The sequence below is a fragment of the Monomorium pharaonis genome, chromosome 1, assembly GCF_013373865.1.
Source record: "Monomorium pharaonis isolate MP-MQ-018 chromosome 1, ASM1337386v2, whole genome shotgun sequence".
NCBI classification, from domain to species: domain Eukaryota; kingdom Metazoa; phylum Arthropoda; class Insecta; order Hymenoptera; family Formicidae; genus Monomorium; species Monomorium pharaonis.
The window spans coordinates 17,340,046-17,359,195 of NC_050467.1; the positions used below are offsets into that span (position 1 = coordinate 17,340,046).

The 19,150-nt window shown below is 30.2% G+C and overlaps 1 protein-coding gene across 1 annotated transcript; it reads right to left on the reverse strand.

The window, feature by feature from the left end:
- Nucleotides 1-4,894: 4,894 nt before the first annotated feature.
- LOC114254947 (nose resistant to fluoxetine protein 6-like) lies at nt 4,895-11,493 on the reverse strand. The gene is made up of 13 exons (XM_036283715.1): nt 11,228-11,493; nt 9,673-9,917; nt 9,411-9,604; nt 9,133-9,236; nt 7,957-8,184; nt 7,665-7,878; nt 7,327-7,492; nt 7,176-7,255; nt 6,969-7,064; nt 6,777-6,906; nt 6,446-6,623; nt 6,195-6,337; nt 4,895-6,121 (listed from the first exon to the last, which is right to left on the reverse strand). Exons 1-13 carry the CDS (start codon nt 11,436-11,438, stop codon nt 5,984-5,986), a joined length of 2,127 nt encoding a protein of 708 aa, XP_036139608.1. The 5' UTR covers nt 11,439-11,493; the 3' UTR covers nt 4,895-5,983.
- Between the last annotated feature and the right edge of the window lie 7,657 nt (nt 11,494-19,150).

Sequence of the window (19,150 nt, forward strand, 5' to 3'; positions counted from 1 at the left end):
TAAATTATTTGTACACAGAAAAAAAATGTAATACAGCCAATAACATATGTGATTGCGGGCTGCCAACTACATAAAATACCCAATACAATAATATTTGCTATTAATGCAAGTACAATGTTACTGCATTGCATATACTGCAATAGCATATATTATTGTATTGAGTATATTTTTAATTGGCAGCCCGCAATAACATATCTTATTGAATATATTGCATTTTTTTTTCAGTGTAGAGAGTTGTACTTTCCGTTGTTAGAAAAACGCGAACCGCGAACCGTTTTTGTTTGAGTGATAAGTTTTATAGTTCCAAAGATTTCTTTTGATAAGTTTTACTATTTTCTTTTTCAAGTTTCAATATTTCCCTTCTTTTTGTTTTTATGTTAGGTACCGATCTAAGGCATTGTTTGAGCGTGATCCGGTAATAAAGATAGCTGTTGTAATATTTCTTATTCTAAATTCAACATTGCCTTAGATTCAAAAGGAATTGAATCATGTCTGACGGTCGTTTTTAGAAATTATTTATGGACGGAAAACTAGAGCCCTCGTTTGATGGCTGTATTGATTTATGTATTTGTCGTTGCTTGGAAATTGTCGCTATATCTCACAAACTTGCGCGTGACAATACCCATACAGCACAAAAGCTTGCAGCAACATTGCTGCAACGTTGCAACATTGCATATTGCGATGTAATGTTTCAGAGATATTGCAAAGACATTATTTTACAATATTACTTCAGCAATGATGCAGCAACATTTTAAAATATTATTAAAATAGTGAAAATAGATAAAATTAATATTCAATACAGTTTGAATAAATTAATATATTACAGTAACTTTTCAAAAATAATGTAAAAGTGATCGTTCTATATTATTTAAAATTTTTTATCTATAGAGATACATGCATTCTGGAGTAATTTTAATTTGTGTTTAAAACTATTATTATGTAGATTTGTGTATAACAGAGTACAAGATTATTCAAAATTATTTTAAATAACTGTATTTTTTAATTTAACAAATACAGAGTGATTATAGTGACATTAACCAAACGATTATCCGATCAATTCATTCGGTTTTAAATAACTATATTTTGAATTTAACAACAGAGTGATTACGTCAACTAAAAGATAAATTTTGTAAATTTTGTCTCTCATCTTATAATGTACTTATATAAGATAAAAGACAAAACTTGCAAAGTTTATTTTTTGGTTGAAGTTTCATTAATCACTCTGTATTTGTTAAATTCAAAATAGTTATTTAAAATCAGATGAATTATTTTGAATAATCTTTTTCTAAATAATATTGCATACATATTTTACTGCAATATTGCTACAATATTACGTAACAATATTTCTAAAAGCGGACATTTTACCATTGCTGCAATCTTGCAGCAACCTTGCAGCAACATTTCACAACGTTTATGCAATCTTGCAATCTTGCGTTGAAATGTTGCCACAATGTTGCTGCAATCTTTCTGTGCTGTATGGGTAGAGTGATCCTATGCAAACATTTTTGCTATTATCAACCGTCAGAATACGATTTCTTTTACTTAACTATTTTTTTAGAAGGGTCAACGATAGAGAAAAACGTTAAGTCCCCCGGACGTAACATCACCTTTTATATTATTCTCTAATTTCGTATTTCTAAAAAAAATCACTTTTTAGAGCAATTTTCTTAATAATAAATGTTGTGATTAATAATGCAACAAATTTTTTGTAATTATCTGTATTAACACAACTATGTTGTTTACAAAATTATTTTTTATTTACTTTGAATTTTAAAATATTTATTTTAATGTCTTGTACTATGGTCTCTCTATAATCATTATTCAGTTTTGATAGCTTAATTCATTTTGAATTAGTATTTTTTTGTCAAGAGAAAGCGGAGAGTAAAAGACGACATAACTATCATGAAAAGACAGTTCTATTAATTATAAAGTGTATTATTTTTTAATGAAAGATTAAGATATGCACTCTTCAAAAGAATTAAGGGGACAATAGCTTTTTTACAAACAAAAAAGAAGTCAAATTTTGAAACATGGGAACTTTGTAAAAAAATGGTCTTATTGATAAAAAGTAAATTAAAGTGTATAACAAATAGATGGCAACACACAAGAAAAAAAACTCGCTGATTAAAATCTGCAATAAGTCCATGATTCTTTATTATAATTTAGTGGACTGTATTATAAATATTATTTATTTTAACGGTCGGTTCGCTCTTGGTTTAAATGCTTTTGACCGCGTTATTTGCTACGATTCGACTGACTCGAAATTCCTTATTCGGCGGTCATGAGGGCTTCGGCTCCTCACTCCGCAGAATCGCGCTCGCTCTCGCATGCGGCTCACGCTTCTAAATCATGCATTGACCACGTTCTATTCGTTTCTATACATAAAGTTTAAAATATCTACTGTTACGTCCAGCCGTATAGGATTTAACTCTTTATTCGGTAGGAAGGATATTTCAGGGAGAACAGGTAAGGCAGGGAAGAACGTAACAAAACGTGTAGAATTCCCGTAGGCACACAGTTTAAGAGAGGGTATGTGCCTCGGGTCGAACGCACTTTTTATGACTCAAAAATATAGATCAACGTGCCGATAGGCCCGCTATAACCCGTTTCGAGTCGTACGTCCGTCGGTCCAAATTTCGAGTCAACAAATTGAATCGCTTTAACTCGGGATCGGACCAGGTGCAGTCTTTGTTCGGGATAGGCGAGGTCGTTATTAATTAAAATAAATGTTAAAGTTTCACATAAAATTAACAAAAGTATTTATTCTAATAACAAATAAAAATGAAAATAAAAAGAAATACAAATAAGCGCTGAAGTCGTGATTTGACAATTTTGTAATAACGGTATAATTAAATTTAAGACGCATAGTGAGTATGAATATAGTTGTATAAATATTAAATAAGTATATAGTGGGCGGAGAAAGGGAAACAGAGATTTTTGTTTTTTAATTCTACAGTATTAACGGTAAACGCGGAGCAAAGAAATAAACGAAGGGTTTATTAAATGGTTAGATGGGGGAAACAGAGATACTTGGAGTCATAAGAGGATAAAGTATAGCGGGGGAGAGTGGGGGTGGAATGTCTTTGGATTCAGTGGAACTTATGGGAGAGTAACTTGAAGAAGGAGGAGGTGAACTAGAAAAAGAATATGTTGGGAATATCTGAGGAACGTGTTTATATCCTCCAGTAATTGGAGGCAAAGAGGAAGGTCGAGGAATACTAAGTTCTTCGAAGATGGTAGCTGGAGAGGAGGGTCGAGGAACACTAAGTGAGAAATTATTTATAAAATAATAGGAACGTGTCTTAAAAAATTAAAACGGAAGGGAGTAGATGAGTAACGTAAAAACAAAGAAAGAAATTGTGATTGTAGAACTTTCTCATTACTGGTTCTCGAATAAATCCGTTGGAATCGATGGAAGGGATTTTTCGACCCGATGGAACGGCACTAAAGTTTACTTGCGCACTGATTCTACATGATTACTAACTAACTAACTCTCTTATTAACTGAACTGACTAAAAACTCTAAACTCACAACTAACTACTCTCAACTAACTGATTATTACTGACTGATTTTCTTCAAGATTTGGTATTATATATACAGAGTCTTACAAGGGGAGGATCCAGATGTAGGTAGTTCAAATATTCTAATTAGTAGGATTCTTTTTCAGGATTGTGTGGTGGGTGAATTCTACGTTTTCTTATTGGAAAAATAATTTTCTCTTTTGACCAATCATACGTTGAGTACTCTGTCGAAAGTTTCTCTGTTTCCTCCCACATTCCTTTAATTTTATCGAAGGGATCCGACCTATCGCGTAAGTTATCTTTCCTTTGGGTTTAAGAGATAAATATTTTTTTCTATTGTGCTAGACGTGCTACGGTATGGGTTGCAGATAGAGGAAATGGTTATTTATTTTTTGCTTATGTTTAGATACTTTATTATTCATTTTTTGTGAGGAAACGTGAAACTTTGCTTAGATCCCATGTTTGTTTTTGAATTTCTATCTTCAGAATTTATTATTTGTTGACTTCTGGTTCAAAGGAGTCGGAATTATCTACTTGGTCGTTTCGTCCATCTATGTTTGTCATTACGTTCCTAACAGACTAATCCTAAACGCGTAAAAAATTATCGGAGACCGTTGAAACGGAATTTTTTTTGTAAAATTATTTGTTCCTCTGACGAAGGGAAATCGTGGAGTCTGCCGGACGTAACATTACTTTAAAATGCTCTTAGGCTCATAACGATACATACATTAGTTTCGAAGTTATGCGACTTTGAAGCGGAATAAGGCAAATAAGGAAATAAAAATCTTAACTGTAATACGTAGAACCGAGTGAGGTAATTTTTTTTTGGTTATCAAATTAAATTTAAGTGAAAGTTTGTTCTTTTAGCTGTAAATTTGTTTTTTATTTTTCAAAATAAAACCAATATAATAAGCTCGGTAATGCAAAACAACAAATTATATGAAGAATACAGGTCAATATATTGAGCTAATATAATATTCATAATAAAAATATGATTTTTTGACGTTTGTTTATCCTTGTTTGTGAAAATATTCGTTTTAAAATACAAGTTATGTAGCTTATACGTATGTACAACTATATACATACTCACTATGCATTTTAATTTCGATTATACCGTTATTACAAATTGTCAAACCACGACTTCAGCGTTTATTTGTATTTTCTTTTCTTTTTATTTTTATTTGTTATTAGAATAAATACTTTTGTTAATTTTATGTGAAACCTTATCATTTATTTTAATTAATAACGACCTCGTCTATCCCGAACAAAGACTGCACCTGGTCCGATCCCGAGTTAAAGCGATTCAATTCGTTGACTCGAAACTTGGACCGACGGACGTACGACTCGAAACGGGTTATAGCGGGCCTATCGGCACGTTGACCTATATTTTTGAGTCATAAAAAGTGCGTTCGACCCGAGGCACATACCCTCTCTTAAACTGTGTGCCTACGGGAATTCTACACGTTTTGTTCTTCCCTGCCTTAACCATTCTTCCCGAAATATCCTTCCTACCGAATAAAGAGTAAAATCCTATAAGGCTGGACGTAACAAGAACTTAAATCCATGATTATAACTACATTGTCGTCAACCGATGGTAAAATGTTTTTGAACCATTCGATAAATGTGTCGCCATTTATTTCATCGTGATAATCCGTCGTATTTTTCTTTAATTTAAAACATAAAATTCTATCAAGAACGAAACCAGCAGTATGCAGAATTGACAATATGCAGAACAATTAGTCGTTTATCTTTTCCACTTGTATTAGCTGGCTCTGTCTGTAGTCAATCTTCAGTGAAATGCATCTTTCTAGGATTCGATAGCTTTATTCGTTCAAACTTTCTTTTTAACGTTACCAACGTTAACCCAAATCTCCAATTAATAAATTTGCCGATAACTTAATAAAATTATGTTAATAAACATAAAAATTTTATGAACAATAATATTGTTGCGCTCGTTAGATCTGTTCATCTGTGTTGACCGATCGATACAGTAATTTCGGCAGAAGAACGTTGTCAGGTAAAAAGAGCTTAACTAAATAAAACAACAAAGTTGAAGTCTGGTTGCCAGCAAGAACGAACGCCCTTGTTTTATTTTTGTGTTACTATTATCTGAATTTCAAAAAAGTTCTGTAGATTCTTAAAAGTGAAGGAATTTGTTTCGTTTCCGCCCGCGATCGCGCGCAACGATATATTCGGGATTACAATTACGTGTATTATTATTTATTTTGTTTCATATTGCACTTGTTTCTCATTTTCTTTAATTTTTCATTCCATTATTTGTATCTACAAAAATTTTTTTTTAATATAACATTTTCTTAATCCTAAAATATTCGTTTTAAAGTTTTCTTTCTAAAACGTACGTTTAAAACATTTAAATAATACTTAACTTAAAAATATTAATAATACTAGACTTCTAGCATGCATATGACATTACATAGTATCTTATATATCTGTATACAAAATTACAATACTTTTCTATGCATCCTATTACGATATGGTATAAACATTCGCATTAACAGGATACAAGGTATTTCCACCATCAAAGACAATATATAAGCACAAACGTAACTGATCGTAATGTACCCCACACACAGAACAATCTGGACAGAAAAATCAAGTGAAGTTAATACATTTGTCTCTTAATATTAAAATTTTTAACATTTATATACTTACCCAAGATATAAGTTCAAAATGAATTGATGTTTCACTATAATATCTAATCGATCGTATGATGACAGGGTGTATAAGGTAAACGCAATATGTGAGTCTGCTAAGAGGGATCCAGATTTTAAGCGATAGTAACTTGTTAATAATGCCTATAACAAAGATAAATATACATACATATAGCATTTGTGTGTGTATTACACATTAAAAATATATATCGTTTTGAAAAGACAAATTTAAATATTAATAAATAAACAAACCTCCGTGTTTAGTAGAACACGCTATTACAATCCATCCTATACCTATAGCCCAAACTGTTTTATGAAAAGCAACATAGATAGCAATAAATAAAACGGATTCGAGTCGCTTGTAAAATAACACGAAAACGTTACAAGCGCTAGCAAGACAAAAGATGCACCAACACGAAATTACAATTTCCTGAAATTAATATACCAAATTATTAAAATACGTAGTTATTTATACATTACTATATTAAATGTTAATTGATTTAAAATTAATGAATAATTAGTTTAATTCATAATTATTTAAATTCTATTTCTTTTTAATACGTTGTACCAGAATAATACTAACTCTTTTTAGCAGCATATTATTATTTAATTTTATTAATGTATAACCTGCAATTATTCCAATAATATATGAATTTATTCGTGCCCATGGTGTGATGTATAAAATATCTCGGAGTCTATACATTTCATCATATCTGTAACAATAAAAAGTTCTTATAAGTAATTTTTCGGTAAAGAAAGTGTTTCACTAACTTACGTTGGTACATATGTATAAATGTATGAAACATAACCGCTAAAAATGATGGAGCCTATTAAAAGTGCACCCAATATCATAACAGCAGCGTAAAAGTACCTATAATTCACAATATATATTTATTTAAATATATACGTAAGAAACACATTATCCGTTAATGCAGCATAAAATACACACATATAACTATTTATAATATAATAGATTACTTACACAGTCGATAAAATTAATATTGCCACAGCGATTACAAAAAATTGCATTTCATTAGCTAGATACCAACTCCAACTCATGCACTGTAATAAAAATTTCAGAGTTTTAGATTTAAACACATTATTGAGTCAGTTTTCATTAAACATGTTTATACCATTGCATCGACACCAAAGAAATTATTTATGTATAATAGATTTCTCCACCAGTACTTCGCGCAGGTTTCATGCGACCTCTCGTACATATAAATCTGTGATACCTTGTCAAACCAAGCGGTGCTTAATTGTAATATTCCTAACACCATCATGTATGCGGGTGTCAACCTTAACAAAATTTGAATTAATAATATGCAAAAAACTAGCAATTGTTTATCTATATATTAGAATTAAAAAATTTACTTTTAAACTTTGCATACATATCATAGACGTAGACTTTTATTTTACTGATTAATACAATAATTTTATTTTATATTGATTTTGTTTAAAAAAATCTTACCGAAAAAATCTTATTATTATATAGATACAGAATTCAGTTAATTTCTCTTTGCATCGAATCGGTTTAATTAGTACTTTATTTTTTAAATACAAATAAGTCACTAAACATCCACTTGAAAAAAAGTAAGTATCGACTGGACTTACAAGTCCAATAAATACATCAAATAAATGACCAGTATAATTCTCAATAAATCTCCACAACACTATCTTATTATCTGTGAATAAAAAAAAATGTTATTAACATAAAAGAAACAAAAAACAAGAAATAAAAAAATATTCAAAATTTTACTCACCGAGAGAATCTAATGAAAAAAAAAAGCTGTGAAATATTATTATCATAAACATATTTAGAAATTTTAAACCATGAATGACCAGTATTGTTTCGTCATCTAATTTCATATCAAATATTTTTTTCGTATTTGTGTAAGCGGAAAAACATATTAATATATTTCCAATTATATTTTTTGAATGTGAAGGTGAATTTAATTTTGTTTCTTTTCCTTTATACATGTTTTTGATACCTAAATCATATTTTGAAATTTTTAGTATTACATTAATATAAAATTTAACAAGTTTAAAATTAAAAATAATATTAAATTTAAAAAATTTATATTATACGGACATCCGTTTTTAGTCTTTATTTTGTTCAAATGTCCGTGGACGTACAAATATTTTAAGAAAATTATTTGACGTTCAAAATATATTTATATTTGAGTGATTTAAAGCCGGTTGTTCCAACTCCATGATAAATTTATTTATCAGGTAAATATGTGTCTGTCTTTATTTATTTGAGGAAAAAAATAAAGATAAATGCTTATATGCTTATAATACATGTTTACCTTTTAGGTAAGTATATCAAAAAGTTGGAAAAATCGACCCTTAAAATCCGAACAGATATCATCTTTCCGTTGCCTCGATAGAGCAAGATAAACAAAAAGGGTAGACGCGTCACTTAATTTTAAATAATAATATAAAAATCATATTAAAATTATTTAAAATTTTTTAAATAGAATCCCTTAATTATTATTGCACATTTTTGTGATTGAAACTAAAACACCAAAACAATTATAACATGATTTTTCAATTATTTGTTTTATTATAGGTGAATTATTTTTAATGCAATTCAAAGTTAATTTGTTAGCAATTTATTAATTGCACAAAATATATTAAGATATTAATATCTGTACAATAATAATCAATAATATAAAGTTTAAATACAATAAAAAAATAACTACTCATTTTTTTCCCAACCGGAAGCCCAGGCGATGGAGTAATGTCGTTTTTTTTTCGTAGTTCAGATCGCTGACAAGAACAAAAATGTTCTACCATTAAAACTAAAAAAATTATTCAAAAAAAGCCGATCCTCCAGAAGTTAAAAAAATGAACAAGATAATTTTTGTAGTACATTAAAATTAAAAGTAACTTATTAAAATAAAAATATTAAGCGGTTTTTTATATAATACACGTACTGTTATCAATTTTGTTCTTCTCATTATTTTTTACTTTTTTTTGATACACCAGTATATCATATATTGTTCCGACTGTTGTCATAAAACAAAGCCCTAAAAATGCACTGTAAATAAAATATTTCTTTACTTATTTTTTATACTCTTTAAAAAAAGATACAAAATTTTATAATATTATTACATTTTATTGCTACTTAATATTACTATTATATTATACAATAGTATATACTATTATATTATAGTATTATAAACTAATTGTAATTTTTTTCTCTGAGACATACCAGATAAAAATTAATACACCTCCGGATAGCCACTCGTCATTGTTTTCTAGATCTTTAACTTGAATCAGATAAAGATCCGCGAAATAAAGGTCGTGCATTAAGATGCTTTTATCATATAATATTCTTTTCAAAATAAAACTTAGATTATTTATAGAGCACGATGCTGGCAGACAGAGTCCTAGTGTTATCACGTCCTAAGTTAAAAAAATATGCTAAAATATCCTTTTGTTCTTTTTATCACGTAATAATTTTATAAACTTACCTCGCGAAGTAAATTTATGTGATATTGAAAAGTACTATTGTGTTTAAAATGAGCGACAAAGTAATTTATTTTGAAAGGCGGAAATTCTTGTTGCGGATCACGATACTGCTTGTCATTTAATATTTTCTGTGGTGATATCATTAGAGGTCTCCTATTCATCGCATCGAGACATTGACTACGACTGCCTAACCAATAATTATTTCCATAAAGAAAACCTGGTTTATATCCACCATTGGAATCTAAAACTAATAATAAAAATTAGAATGTCATTATTTACTTAAAACAAATAAATTCTAGCTTTTACTTCTTATTGTAATTCTTATAATGTTTTTATTGTTAATACTTCCATTAATATCAATGCGTAACGCGTCGGTTATGTTAAGCAGCTAAATTATAAAAATAAGATCAAGGACTATTGCGAAAATAGAATTGCAAAAATTCGCAGTTCTTAAATGCTTGCATTTTATTAAATTTTGTTTTATCAATATACATCTTCTGTAACTTGTTTCTTAATCTTATTTTTATAATGTAATTTTCATTAATTAGGTCAAAAAATATGAGGAATGATTTTTGTATAGTATCATGCTGTATAAAAATTGCTAAATGTTTGTTAATATTATATAAAGAATGATTGCTTTTATACACGGAGAGAATTTTTTCTTAAAAATTACCATGAAAATCGTGGTAATTATGAGACAACGTAAACTTTTAAGAATTTTACCATACTTTTAATAAAATTTACTAAAATTTACTAAAATTTAATAAAATTTTAATAAAATTTGGCAAAGTTTTAATAAATTTTGTTAGAAGTATAGTAAAATTTACAAAATTTTGCCAAATTTTATTAAAATTTTAGTAAATTTTATCAAAAGTATAGTAAGATTTTTCTAGGCTTACGTTGTCTCATAATTACCACCATTTTCAGAGTAATTTTTAAGAGAAAATTCTTTCCGTGTATGCTAATATTTATATATTTTACGACTTGGCCAATCATGGAATATTTCGAAGCGTTTGTAGCATGAAGTAGATTACACCCTTTACTTGATTTATCGGATAGCATTGAGTTATTAAAGAGATAATAGATAGTTATATCTATCAATACCTTTCGGTTTTGGTAGAACTAATTTAAACTCGGATAATCGTAAACACCCAAAGTACTGAAGTTAAAGTGCTGTTGGCGACTTTACTCATAAAAAAGTGACGTGAAAGGGACCACTTTCGATACAAGTACCAAAAAAATTAACAGATATGTATCTAACTCGTAGAATATTTGTGGTACTTCTTTCTGAGAACATAAATTTCGTCATTTTTAGGATCTAAAATTCTTTTAATTTCAAACAATGCCACAAATGTATATAAAACATATGCAATATGTTAATTCGTAAATTCGTTTGATAGAAAATTAATTTTTGTAAAGTGGTTTTTATATCAATAATAGTTTCTCATCCCTCATTCTTATTTTTAATTTTATTATTTTTTGCTAACTTTATTGGTCTAATTATTAATGGGTTAATAGATTAATATCAATACGACTATGATTACGAATTTTTCCTACTTTTTAAACTCCACAATAGTCGTTGATTAACAGCGTCTCGGAAATTCTGCAATTCTTTTCCACATGTTGTTGAGTTCAAAAGATCGGCTTTTGAAGCAATGGCATAAGCTGGCGATATTTGGATACGATCACCATTAAATTCTTGAGTATGTACACAGCGTAATACAATTAAGCAGATGCACCAAGTAAATTGAAATTGTCGGTGCAACATCTTAGAGCTTCTGTCTGTAGCAGTTATTCTTATTTCTTTAATACCAGTAAATACCTGTATAATTATAAAATTAATTTTGAAAAAACCGAACTTATTTTTATTAAAATAGCGTCTATGGGAATGTTGAGATTCAAAATGCATAAAAAAACTTTGGATCAGAAATTAGAACGATGACAGATTTTAGCTTCTTAACGCAAACATGGTAAGTGAAGAAAATTACGTTCTGATATGCAAATTATCTAACTTGTAATAATGAAAATTTATAAAAGATGTATTCTAATGTATGTTAATTATAGGTCTTTAGTGTTGGCAGTAATTATTAGAATACGGCCTTTATAAAATTGTTATTGTACAGTAAGTTAATTATTTGATAAATAAATATTTTAAACATGAAAATAAATTTAAGATTGTCTGTTTCAATCTGTGACGGATTTTGTGTAATGTTGAATGTAATTTTTCTATTAATTTTCATATTTCCTTAGTTTACGTAAGTCTCACGTCCACAATTTTGCCAGTCTTTGTCTTGAAATACAGTTATTCGCTAAACATTAATGTTTAGAAACAACTTTAATAACATTATTACTGTTCAAATATTTTTATAATATTTTAAAAACGTGAATTAAATTTTTTTTTTTTAATTTTATTGAACGTTATAACGTTATGTTTTAAAAGTGTTTTATAAGTATTATATATGTAATATATCTTATTAATATACAGAAGTTAAGATTCTGTTTCTTTATTTAATGTTTAATTTTTGAATAGTATTTTTTTCTTGTCTTTCTCTAATTAGTTGAAGCTTTTTAATAGGTAAAAGTTAAGGTAACGGCTCAGTAAATAAACAGTTTTATTTTTTAATGAGTAGCTGTGTAATTTTTTCCATAAATATGTTATAATGAATGTTTAATTAAACATGGTGAATCTGTTTTTTCGCATTTTTTCAAAAATATTTACGAAAAAGAGGAAAATACATAGCTGGGTCACATTGAGTATATGTATATCTAATCAACATCGCCCAAGTGTTACCTTTTTAAAATTTTTACTTGTATAATAGGAGCAAAATCTGGTAATGAATCCATGAACTTACTGTTTCATTGTTAAAAAAACGAACAAATGTATAAATAAGTTACAACGCGTACAAATCAGTAAAATAATTTAAAAAGATGTTACAGACGTGATTTAAAAACGTAATTTAAAAATTGTCAAGCAAATTTAAAGGCAACAGAAAAACTGAATATATTTTTCTCATTAGGACGATAAGAATGCCAAAAAGTAAACATTAAACGGCCTTGATTACATCATTGTATATGATGTTTAAATGTTCTGTATCTTTCTGCAGATTGATAGCTTTTTATTCCTCTTTATGAAAAACATTTCAGCAATCTCCCTTTTTCTTCTAGTCTTTTCGCAATATAAAATACGGGGAGATTGCCAATCGAAGTCATGCTTTTTTATTATGACATGCAATGTTTGCTGACTACAGAATGCTTTTTCTGTCATTTTTATATTCTTTTATTCGCGTTTCCAAATAACGTTTAGTTTGCCCAATGTAAGAAGCATTGCATGTGGCCAGTGTTGGGTAGTATCTCTATACATGTATCTAGATACATGTATCTAGATACATGTATAGAGATACATTTTGTGTATCTGAACCTGTATCTGAGATACATTTGAATTAGAGTATTTGTATCTGTATCTAGATACAAAACACAGTATCTGAACTGCTTTTCAGATACATTTTCAGATACATTTTCAAATACATTTTCACGTACTTTTTGTCTTTATTGGGAAAAAAATGTTTTTTTAAGGTCATTTTTGATTTGCTATTACTGTCGATAGCGTCATTTAGATTTGCGCAAATAGTACTTATGTATGAAATAACTTTGCTATCTAGTCTATAGAATCATTAGATTTTGTGCATATTACATACATTATTAATATTATTATTATTACAATAAAATATAATTTAAAAGACGAGAAACGCAAGTTTACTCAACAACTTAACAAACAAATAAAAAATTCGGAAAAGACAGTAAGAGTTCAGCGACAGGTATTTATGCGCAACACAAAAATGTAATTATTTATTTTATAATGCGCTTTTCGTGTTGCGCACAAACATTTAAATTTTTCAGATTTTTTTATTTGAATAATTTAAGAGTATCTGATACGTATCTGAGATACTTTTGAAGTATCTGAGTATCTGTATCTATATACATTTTGATTTGTGTATCTGTATCTGTATCTAGATACATTTTTTTATAAGTATCTGTATCTGTATCGAGATACATTTTAAAAGTATCTTACCCAACACTGCATGTGGCACAATTTATGCAGTATACCACGTCAGTTCTCTTTGAACAGTCCGTTCTATCTTTACCTTTTTTAATAATACATGTCAAGTTTCTTTGGGACAGAAAACAATGTATTAAGTCTAAATTGCTTTAAGTGGTGGCTTATACCATCGTTTATGCCTTTTATGTAGGGTAAGGATATACACTTTCTGGCATCGAACGAATCCTACGTTTTCATTTGTCATATTATTATTTTCGTCATTTATACGATTTTTAAAATTTCTAATACGTCTGTTAACAAACTTATCGATCAAATTATTAGGGAAACTATTTTTTACAATTTTTTTCACAAAAATCAAGTTGATACTACGAAATTCTTTTTCAGATAGTAAAACTGCCCTGTCTATTAAATTTATTATTATAGTGTTTGTTTTATAACGTAATCGGGATTACTTGAGAAAAAATTCACATATCGGCCTGAAAACGTAGGATACCAATTCGTTATTAGTTTGTTGTTTTTTCTAATGATCACAGTATCTAAAAAGTTGATAGAGCTGTTACTTTCAATTTTATATGTAAATTTAATTTGTGCGTGGTAATTATTAAAAAACGAAAGTATATACTTAATTTTATTTTTTAGTAGGATAGTAATAATATCATCCACGTATCTATAGAAAAACGGAACGTCAAATTTAAATTTTTGCATGCAATTAGTCGTCGGGTACAATATCCGCCAAAATTGGCCCCATAAAATTGTCAAATACTTATTCATAACATTTACCATCAAACTTAAAGCTTGTAGAGTTTAATATCAATTCAACAGCGTGTGAATGGCTGTGTTTGTAATTTTGTGAACGGTGAGATTTCAGCCCATTGTTTTTTGATCGCTTCAACAATAAGTTCTTTAGGAATATTTGTGAATAACGCAGTGACGTCAAGTTATAAAAGTTGTTTTTAATATTAACGTTTTTTTTCTTATTTACAAAAAACCAACTGTCGTTTATGTACGATCGCAGTTTAGAAATGGACTGTTGTAAGATGTCGTGTAAGTAACGCGCGATATTATACAAAGGGCTACCAATCGCTGAGACTATAACCCGTAAAGAAAAATCTTCATTATGTATCTATTGACAATTCATAACATCGTAGAAGGTTTCCGTTAGTACAATTTAGATTTAGAGATCTATACATCTGTCCATCAATGATATTGTTGTCACGCCAAACTTTAATTAGTTGATTAATTTTAGAGGTCAACTTTTTTATTGAATCATTGTCTATTTTTTTTGTATGTGGCTCATCATTAAGTATATTATGTGTTTTTTCAATATATTCCTTCCTATCTATGATGACCGTCACTTGTCAGTTTTCGTGACAAAACATCATTGTTCGCCCGCAAAAAGATTTTCAAACGTAATTTAAAACTTTTCTGGTCTGGTGACTATTAAATCAATGAATAAACTACTGACAGATTCTAGGAAGAGGGGATTTGAGATTAAAACTTCCTCTTTCAAATTAAAAAAATTAGTCTTATTGGATCTGTTTAAAAAAATTCTTATGCATAAGATTCACTGTGTTCAAACTGTCCAATGTCCGAGATACGATGTTCAGCGAAAAATTTTATTAAAACTCCTTTCCCCTTCATTATCAACATCAGAATCCGCTAGTAAAGCCAACATTATACCAAAATTTTTAATAATTTGAGCAAGACCTAATTTCCATAAAAATTGTGTGCAGGGTTCTACATTAAAAACATTTCAATGACTTTTTTACTCAATTTTTCTTATAATACGAGACAATCGCAAGCATTTCCAAACTTTTGACGAATGTATAGAATATAATTTCTTTATAAGTATTAAAAATAATTTCTTATAAGTATTTAAAATAAATTAATAAATTAAAACGCAAGTCAATTATAACAATGAATTAAGTGATAAAGTAATACAATAAAGTAATACAATTGTATCAGATAAGTCAAGTCATAAAATTAGTTAAACTATTTTTTTTCCGAGTCGAAAAAATAGGAAAATCAGAAAAAACCGATAAAATAATTATTTTTAGATGTCAAAAAGAGCACAAATATCGAAATATCTATATAAAAGACAGTTGAACGTATTTACATGCTTACAATTTAAAAGAAAGTAAAATTTAAATAAAAATGACTTATATCATGTACCAGGATTTATTAAATAGATAGAGATAAACCGGTCCGTTACAAATTCCGTATTGTGGGTCAAGAGTGTAATAATAAGTTTATATAGAACAGCAGTCAAGAAGAGTATGATCGTCCGATACAATTGAAAACTGTACTCGGTTTATGGAAAAAGGAGTGCATAAACATGACAGAGTGAGATGGGCCAACGCCTTACTTGATGCCAATGTATGTACGTTGTCCAATAACGATTCATTTTTAAACACGCTTCATAAAGTAAGAGGAATGTAAGAAATAGTCATGGCGTCGTCAGTCGGCAGCAGCTGACTAGACATATTTATCGACCTAATTATTGATCAGTGCAAAATAATCACTAGATTGAGAGAAATTTACGTCCTCCTTACCCCGCGAGAAGGTGCTTAAAAATGAATAGTTGTCGGGCAGTGTACCAACATACGGCGCGCTTGAGTTCATGGCTATTATCTCAGTTTATACCACTATCAACTCATTAAGCGGATGAAAATGTTAATGTTAATATTAATGCTAATTTAGAACAAAGTTGTAAGATTGAAAATATATTATTTCTGACCGCTAAATTATTTAACACTGTTTAAAGTTATGTATCTTAGTTTAAGATCTATGAATAAAATAAAATTACAGAATTAATCTGCAAAAATCACTGCAAAGAAAGTTGTTTCGTCTGTAACATTAATTAGACAGGCCCACAAAAAAATAAAAGTACCCTAGGGACTAAATCTATCTATCTTTATGTATTTTTGACGGGCTAAATCCGAATCTAACATAAAAATAGAGGGACAACCGGATATTTGTCGAGTTATAGCGAATTAAAGCTCAAGAATCTCCAAAATCTAGATGTAATTGAAGGTCGCTTGTTAAAAAAGTGAAGAAATAACATTTTTGGTCTGCTTCTACGTCTTATCTTTACTATGGTGTGTGTATTTACGCCGTTATATTTAGCTAGCTTCCAACCATTTTGTCTTCAAACAATCTGTGTAAAGGGTTTCTTTTACGGTTATTTCTTTTCACAGCACTGAGAAAAATTTCCGATAAAGAAGCTCGGATTGTCCATCGGAAAAGTAACAAATCGATATTTACGATTGAGCAGACAAAAATTCCGCTCACAGTTTATCGGAAATATATTGATTGGAATGTCCGAAATAATATATCCATTTATTATTTTGTAAAATAGATAATTCGGCCAAGTGCGTTTAAAATTATTCGATCGAATTATTTCGGTAAAATCGGATTTTTCCTGTCATTTTTTAAATCGCAGCCAGGTTAATTTATAATCACGATACTCGCCCACCGACAAATTCGACACCCGCGGCTTCCCGTACACCGAGGCAGTGAGAAAAAGAACGGCAATTTCACGATGTGCGATCTTCGACGGATCAACAATCCATGTACCGATCAATGCACCGTTATTATGCCTACCATAACTGTAAGATATGTAATCACGATGCTTGCCCGCCGACAAATGCAACACTCCCGACACACCGAGGAAATGAGAGAAAGGACAACAGTTTCACGATGTATGATTTTCGACGGATCAACACTCTATGTGCCGATCAATACTAATGCAGTGTTAAATGCGACTCTCCCGACACACCAAGGAAATGAGAGAAAGGACAGCAATTACATCATAGACGTAGTATATCTAGACTGAGCGTAAGGCACGAAAAGTAAGGATTGGATAGATAGAGGGAGGTAATAGAAAGTGTTCACCTCGCTCTTTCTAATGAGAAGAGAGTGATCGAGAATGAAAGAGAACGCTGTTTACTTTGCGCTTTCTGTCCTTAACTATCTCATCCGTATTCTCGTCTCCTGGATACGTTCGGTCTAAATATACTGAGTTAAATGTCCCTATTTGTGACTACTTGTAGACTTTTATTAAATTAATCAAAGGTTTTAAATAATTTATCTTTAAAAAATTTTTTATTGTATTGGGCGATTAAGAGAGTTCCTCTGCTCAGGCCCGACAAGTGGCGCAGGAGTTTAAGTAAAGAAAAATATTCAAATGATTATTTTGTTGCCTTCTTTTTTTTGCTGTATATGGTCTAAAGTTAATAATAGTAAATATAAAAAAAAATTCGGCTATAAAGTATGTTCGCGCGAGAACGTAGCGAATGCGATCGTTAGCGCGAGATGCCGGAACCGCTCAGTAATGAGCGCGTAGTGATCGTTGCGCGAATCCGTGAATCCGCTGGAGGACTAGGCGAGTGCACAGATAATTAATAGAAAGACAACTCAGACTTGAATTGACAAAAATGTATTTATTTTGATTTACACACCAACTTCACAATATAATTAACTTTGCGAAGACACGGAGGAGCGACTGAGTAACCAGACGAGCGGAAATCTTCGTGTTGAGTACGTTATCGAGCTGCCATGTGTAGGCGCGACGGAAATCTTGCCGAGCGTAAACCGGTACGCCCCGTCGGATCGGAAATCTTGACCGCGGGCGACGTACTAAAGTCCGCGAGGCAGACGTACTCACGCGAGCAAATCACTCATCGATCCTCCTAATGTTCGCGGCACACAATAAGTAGTCACACGGAAAGCGATGAGCTCGTTACAATGTTTTGGCGAGCGGTTAATGTTCTTTAATGAAACTTCGCACGACGAGTCGCGCAAGCGAGAAATTTATAGAGCGGAAAGTTTGAGAGGCGATAGCGAGTGCAGAAAGCCGACTGGGCTCCCTCAGCAAGGGATGGCTCCAAAAATCTCTCTCCGATAACAGGAGGGAGAATAACATGTTGGAGAAACACGCAGCATCCCATGATCACGACTCGATCACGCAGCTCCGACTCGTCCGCGGCGCTCGAGAATCACGGCTCGCAACAATCGAGGTATTGGTATAGGATTGCACTCCACCGGCACGACGTTTTACCAGCGATAAACAAAATGATGGAAATCATATGTTTGGAACTCGAGTATTTGCCATTCGTCTCGAATCCCAAACAAAGTACTACCTTCATTAGTGAAATAATTTTTTTTTCAATTAAGAATAAATATTTTTCACTATTATACCACACTTAGATAACTAAATACAACAATTTAAAATTTATGTTATATCACTAGTACACATTTACTACATCTACGTGCTGTATTACTTCAATTATTGTAAACTTTTTTTATCTTATCAATTATTTTACTCAAACGAGCAAGTGCATCGTTTCAAAAATTTAACAATATTTTTCTGGGCAGCTAAGATGTATTGTTGTAAAATTTCATTAACATCTGTTTATTACCTC